The sequence below is a fragment of the Orbicella faveolata genome, unplaced genomic scaffold (assembly GCF_042242905.1).
Source record: "Orbicella faveolata isolate gen_17 unplaced genomic scaffold, um_ofav_v1 contig_25, whole genome shotgun sequence".
In the NCBI taxonomy this organism is placed as follows: Eukaryota; Metazoa; Cnidaria; class Anthozoa; order Scleractinia; family Merulinidae; genus Orbicella; species Orbicella faveolata.
In genome coordinates this window covers 26359491-26366164 of record NW_028301553.1, presented here as the reverse complement: position 1 = coordinate 26366164, position 6674 = coordinate 26359491, and the positions used below count along the sequence as shown (strand labels likewise).

Sequence of the window (6674 nt, the reverse complement as noted above, 5' to 3'; positions counted from 1 at the left end):
ATAGCAGTTACAATACAAAATACTGAAACAACACAATTAAGCAATGAGATCGCTCTCACGGAACAATACGCGTGATCGGACTAAAGACGGTGAAATGCGGGGCGTGAACAGCTCGCGCCTTGTTTGGTCGAGATAGTGACGCGAGTTTGCAATCACGGTGCTAACGGAAAGCCCAAGGAATTCTGGATTACTTTGAGTTTGGGTTTGCTTTCCCAGTGCTCATAATTTTGGAAAAAAGAGTTTGTGAAGCATGGTGAGCCAATCAGAAGTAAGTTGTTTGTAAGCCAATCAAATGCAAAACCAAACCTGAACCTGTCCTCAGTAGCTTGTCGTGAAAGGGACTGGTTAAGTGATTATATCTTGAGGCGGTAGTTTCATCGCCTTGGTTTAAAAAGCGATCTGAATTATTTGAAATTAAGTTTAGAATAAGAACCGCTTGGCCTTGCTAGTTTCAAGCAGTGACAAACAGTATCAGGAACAACTTTCTCTCCGAGACCGTAAAATTAAATTCATGTTAGGAAGCTTACACTTCTGATAAAATCTATTTCTTGATGATTGGAAACCGATTTCTCAAACTCTTGATCTTTCGAACCTCTCGATAACTCGAACTAAACGTCGTTTCCCTCTCCTCAGTCGAAGACTGTAATTTTACCCCCCGATTTCTCGAACAACCCGATTTTTCAAACCAATTTTCCGTTTCCCTTGCAGGTTAAAAAAAAAACGGGATTCCACTTTATCAGTTGTTTCCATTTCGCCCATTGATCTTTTTTTTCTTCTTCTTCCGCAGGCTCCCGCCATAAATGCGTGACGCTCAAGCTTCCAACAATCGGATCACACTCAAATCGGCCCCGCCTAGGACTTATACACTGTCTCTGTTTGTTGAGTTTGTTCTTTCTTTGAGTTTGACTGCCCGTTTTCTCGGGAATGCCTGAAAACCATGACCGGCATAAAAGGGAAAAAGACGTGGTTTACAGTCAAAACAGCGATGGTGGAAACTATGTAATTCCACATTTTCACTCCGACACTTCATGTGTTAGTGTAGGTGAACACTGTTTGCATGCTGTATCCGATGATTCATCCAATATAAAAGGTGATATTTCACATAATGAGTTTTCAAAAGATGATTCTAACGCACTGGAAGCCGTGCCAAATGCAACAAAGGGTTCCTTGCTTAATCAAACGGATAGTGACACAAATGTGGACACAACCAAGGGGACATTAGATGAAGAGGACAAAATAGCACGAGGAATACGGAGTGCAGTTTTCATAGGGAAGGAACTGTCATTGTTAAGCGGGACAAAATCATTTACAGAGTGTCGCTCACTGGGGACGTCACAGGAAAATTGTTTCCTACAGCAAAGCGGGCTGAGTATATCCGCCGTAGACCAGAAGGCTGTCGACATTGTATATGATACTCTGCGACTCATAAATGAGGTGCTACAGCTGGAGAGCGAAATACCTCGACGAGAACGAAGAACTGTGGACGCCGGAATTGAAGAACCGCAATTCACAAATCTGGCGACGTCAGGCATCGAAAGAGATTCAGTACTTGGTGAACAATCATTGTTCGCAATTGGAACACAAGAAGTTTCTAATATCACAGGACAAAGCGCGGCAAACAACAAGGATGAAATAAGTTGCTTATTCCATAGCGTACCCCTAATTTTTCCAGAAACGTCGGATATGGCGATCCCCATGACTACAGCATCTAAGACGAAGAACAATAGCTCGCGATCACCCAGGAAGACATCTCGTTTGAGTGACGTGGAAACTGGTACCACCTGCGACTGCGCGGAGATCACGAAAACAGGTTTCACCGAGAGTCGCAGTGGAAACCCGTCAGACAGCGGTTTGACTGACTCGAACGCTCGTCAGTTTCACATTGTCGTCAAAACTCATCCCGATGGAGGCTGGGGTTGGGTTGTCTGTCTCGGCGCATTCCTCGTTCAGTTTATTGCGCTCGGAATGCAAAACACGGCAGGAATTGTTTACACGGAGCTCGTAAAGGAATTAAAATCTCAAAGAGGAGCTACAGGTTCGTGTCATATTCCCTTTCTGTCACTTCTGCTTTGAACTCTTTAGTCTCAAGCAGGGACTAAATTCCCGATATTTCCCCAGGGGGAATTCCAAAGTTTAATAACACAAAGTTATACTGCTCAGATAATTTGAGTTTAACCCCTGAGGGATTCCAATTTGGAATTGACTCAGGCGCCAGGCCAAAAGATACCATTTCAAAACAGACAAACAACTTAAAGATCTTATTTATGACTGAGACAATTACTTCATTGTGATCGGCTGAGCGCAGGCAGTGCAAATATATGCGCCCGCGCGTTCGTGATTTTTTTACAAATGATTATATTATAGATAGGACCCTGCGCGCGCTCTGATTGGTCAAAAACCCATGTTTTATCAGAAAACCATAGAAAAAGCGTGTTTTATTGTTTTTCGCCGCATTACCTCCATACCATAAAGAAAATGAAGAAGCCTAAGCCATGTATTACACTGTGATAAAACACTCCGGACATTTGAGAACACTAGAGAAATGTAGAAAACACTCTCCTCGTGTTCTCAAATGCCGGCCGTGTTTTATCACAGTTTAATACACGACTTAGGCTTCTTTATTTCATTCCAATAGTCATGATTCGTGATTTTTGAAAATTCTTTTACCTATAACTATACCTACCCACTGTTCTATTATATAAAATCGTTATTACTGCGGATAAAATTTTGATTGTCATGTCTGCGATCGAAAACACTCCTCAGCAAACTGTGTCGGAGTCTTTTCTCTTTTTCTTTAGTGTACTAAAATTGCTCTCAGCAAGTAAAACTAATATTACGACTAATACGGACATGCGGGTCTCGGCCTTCAGTGTCAGCTGTAGACCTGGGGAGAGGTTAACCTGTAATTATAAAGCGCGTCTATCTAGAATGAGACAAAAATAGAATTTAGATGTTAAAAAGCTAACTATTGCATTTGTTACATTTTTTTTAGCATGGGTCGGCTCCCTTGCCACTGGCATTATGTTTTTGCTCGGTCCCCTTGTCACCTCCCTGTGCGAAAGACTCGGTTGTAGAATTGTCACCATATGCGGGGGTCTGATCTGCATAGCAGGACTGCTGCTGTCTTCATTAGTTACCAGTCTCCTTCCGTTGTATCTAACCTACGGCTTGATGTTTGGCTCTGGGACAAGCTTGTGCTACTTTCCCACCATAATAGTACTATCGAAGTACTTCAAGAGGCGAATTGCGGTCGTAAATGGCCTTGTAACGGCTGGAAGTGGAGTTGGGACGCTTGTGATTGGCCCAGTCGTCCAAGCGCTCTTTCTACGTTTCGGCGTGGCGAATACGTTTCGAATTGTGGCGGGAATTTTTAGCCTTGTTATATTATGTGGAGCGACGTTCCGACCTGTTCCCGCCAAGTATTCTCAGTACAATAGCAGGACTGAGGGGGGAGAGGCGAAGAGGCTTTTCGACTGCAGCATATTTAAGAACAAAGGATACGTGATCTGGATAGCATCCTTAGCGACATTTCAGCTTGGCTATTTTGTGCCATTCGTTCACCTGGTAAGAATTTTGAATGGTAACTTTTAAATGTTTTGCTTCACTAAAAAATTGACGTGTTGCTAATTTTAAGTCTCCCTTCCTGCTAGCTTGTCTACCTCTTATCCCCAGAAGTGAACAAATATTGCCTTGTTTAATTGTTTTACCTTACAGAGGAGAGCAGTAGATTACAACATAGCCATAGATATGAAAACGGAAGGCTTATGTTTTATACACGTTTGAATCGCAAATGCTTACATAGCCACAGGAATTTTGTGGCCCTCTAATAAGTTCCCAGCAGTTAACTGTTTTCCTTACACGTAAAGGACAACAGATTACAACTTGGGCTTACCTGCAATACGTGAAAATGAATATAAGGCTGAAAAGCTCTTGTAGGCATGGCTGGCTCATTTACACATACTGAAAGCGGACCGAACCGAAAACATCTAATTTTCTCTATGTGACATTTTCAAGAGCTTTTCAGCCTTACGTTTAGTTTATCGTCATAGTGCCACGTATCTTATGATTTTTTTTACCAATTTTTACAGACAGATAAAAACGTTTGGCTTAGTATGGTTTATACACGCTTAGATCGTCGATAAATTTAAATTTCTCTAGGAAATTGGTTGTTGTAGTCTTAAACCAAATTAAAAAGTCTTAACAGCATCGAGGGCTTTATAACCATTGGTATAAAGGTGCTCCCCATAACGTACACACATGCGATCTGAGTTCTAGAATTGTTGGGTAATTTGAAATGTCGCGGACAAAATCACCCCTAACAGGTTTTAATGTACGTCATGGGAGGGATAAAAACCGGATATTTTTATTTTTTACAATTATGTTTTAGATAGGCTCGAAGCTGAGAGCGGCGGAAATCGAGCCTGTGTTGTAGATAGAGGTATCATAGAAGCCGATCAATCTTTATTTTATGATTATTTGTTTTAAATCAAGGTCAGGCACGCCGAAGATCTTGGTGTTTCTCCGACAGACGCTTCGTTTCTGATCGGTTACTTGTCGGTAGCGTCGACAGTTGGCCGACTGTTTTTCGGCAAAATGGCAGATCTCTCCTGCGTCAACCGAGTTCGCATGTATCAGATGGGTGTGTTTGCAATCGGGTTATGCTCCTTCTTGGTTACCTTGGCAACGGGTTACGGAGGACTGACTGCTTATGCTGTAACCTTCGGGTTTTTTGAAGCATGCTTCATCCTGTTGATTCCGCTAGTTTCCAGTGACATCGTTGGCGCAGAAAAAATGTCGTACGCTCTGGGGAGTGCCTTCACAGTTATGGCGTTTCCGATGTTTCTTGGACCACCTATTGCAGGTACGGGACTTATTTGGCAATATCGTTAATCTTAAACCAGAATGGTACATCGTTAGAGCGGTTTTCAGCTGAGTGTCAAAAAACCAAAACCAAGACCAAAACCAAACCAGTTACTTAACAATTAGACTACTCAGCCAATTTCAAACTGTAGTAAGACCAAAACAAAGTGATTGACTGATTCTTGTCAACACTCACTTGTCTTACTAATACGATGTACGAGGTTTTGCCATATTAACCCTCACCTCCAGGTTTCTTGTTTTTGGCTGATTGATGACGGGAGGTTGGTCCCGAGACAATGATTATTAAATTTTACAGATAGAAACATATTATTATAATTAAGATCAAAAAAAACTTTAATTGACTGATTGAAATGGAAGGAAAGCTACACACGCATGTCTAATGAATTATTTGATAGATCGCCAGTTTGCTTAACGACAGGTGTGGATTCAAATTGGTCTCTCTGTCTGTCTCTTTGTCTGCCTAGGCTCTGTCTGCCTGTCTGTCTCTTTCTCTGTTTGCTGTCTGTCTGTCTGTCTGTCTGTCTGTTCGAATCTGTGCCAGTGTCTGTGTTTGTCTGTCTTCCTCTGCCTGTATGTCTGTCTGTCTCTTTTTCCGTCAGCTTTCTGTCTATCTGTGTCTGTGTCTGTGTCTGTGTCTGTATCTGTGTCCGTGTCTGTCTGTGGTGGTCTGCCTGTGACTATGTCTGACTGTCTCTTTCTTGGTCTATCTGTCTCTCTTTGTGTTTTTTTCTTTCCGCCACATAGACGTTTAGTGCTAGTTGTGAGAGTCTGGACATAAATCAACACGATGTTAATTTATATAACTAACGACTTAACTGTCTTATTGTAAATGGTGCATTGAAATGATACATTGATCCGCGCTCGTTGCAGGTTGGATGTATGACATATTTGGTGACTACGCCGGAGCGTTTTACTCTTGTGGAGGCATCTCCTTTCTTGCGGCCTTTTTGATGTTTTTCGTCCCGCGGATGTCGCTACAATCCAGCAGGGAAAGCAATCAGAGATTCGCGAACCTGTTAAAGATGAGAAAACCAAGTCATCACTCCGAGGTGATGCGGGCTTTATTTGGATGTTTATGGAAAGACCGGCATGAATCCAGGACATCAAGCAATGTACAGTACAGCGTTATTATAACAACCGAACGAGCGGAAAGTGTTTGAAAGGAAAACAAGCCAGATCATAGCTTTGTTCTCTTCTTTGTTTCTTAGCTTTCGCAGCAACCAAGACAGCAGGAAATTACATTGTGCACTGAAAAATCAAGCGTTTCATCAATATTCGAGGGAGATTTAAAAAATGTTTTTTTTATGAACCCGTTCCATTCCATTTCCGCGCCTAAGCTCCACATTACTTCGCTTGTAAGGTTGCTAGGCAACGCAAAATAACCTCGTTGCGACAGGGTATAGTGGCAATGTTTGGTTCTGTGATAAGATACTTGAAATCTCAGAGAGTCCTTTCCTGTCTGAGGGATCTTGAGGGGGTACCATGAATTTTTTTATTGTATTTTCACTTGGTCTGATCGACGCTTTCAATGCATATAGAGCAAGCAATCAGAGACAAAATTACAGAGAGATCAAAAAGGACCGTTTGGTACCAGGGCGAAAACTGATCGTTAATTAAAGATGGTTTGAAGGAACACAAAATTACCTTCCTAATTCAATAGGGATGAAGTTATGTTGTCATCAGCGTACTAATCTAGATTATATGAGAAAAGATTGCCGTTATTTTTCACAGTTTCCAATCAACAAAAGACTATAGATTTCTCTCCTACTTAGTGGCCTTCGAAGATAACTATA

The 6674-nt window shown here is 41.8% G+C and overlaps 1 protein-coding gene across 1 annotated transcript; it reads left to right on the top strand.

Annotated features, from left to right (window-relative positions):
* Positions 1-782: 782 nt before the first annotated feature.
* LOC110068577 (monocarboxylate transporter 10-like) lies at positions 783-6674 on the top strand. The gene is made up of 4 exons (XM_089294507.1): positions 783-2035; positions 2993-3564; positions 4492-4861; positions 5752-6674. The coding sequence occupies exons 1-4, from the start codon at positions 925-927 to the stop codon at positions 6039-6041; spliced, it is 2343 nt and encodes a 780-aa protein (XP_089150633.1). The 5' UTR covers positions 783-924; the 3' UTR covers positions 6042-6674.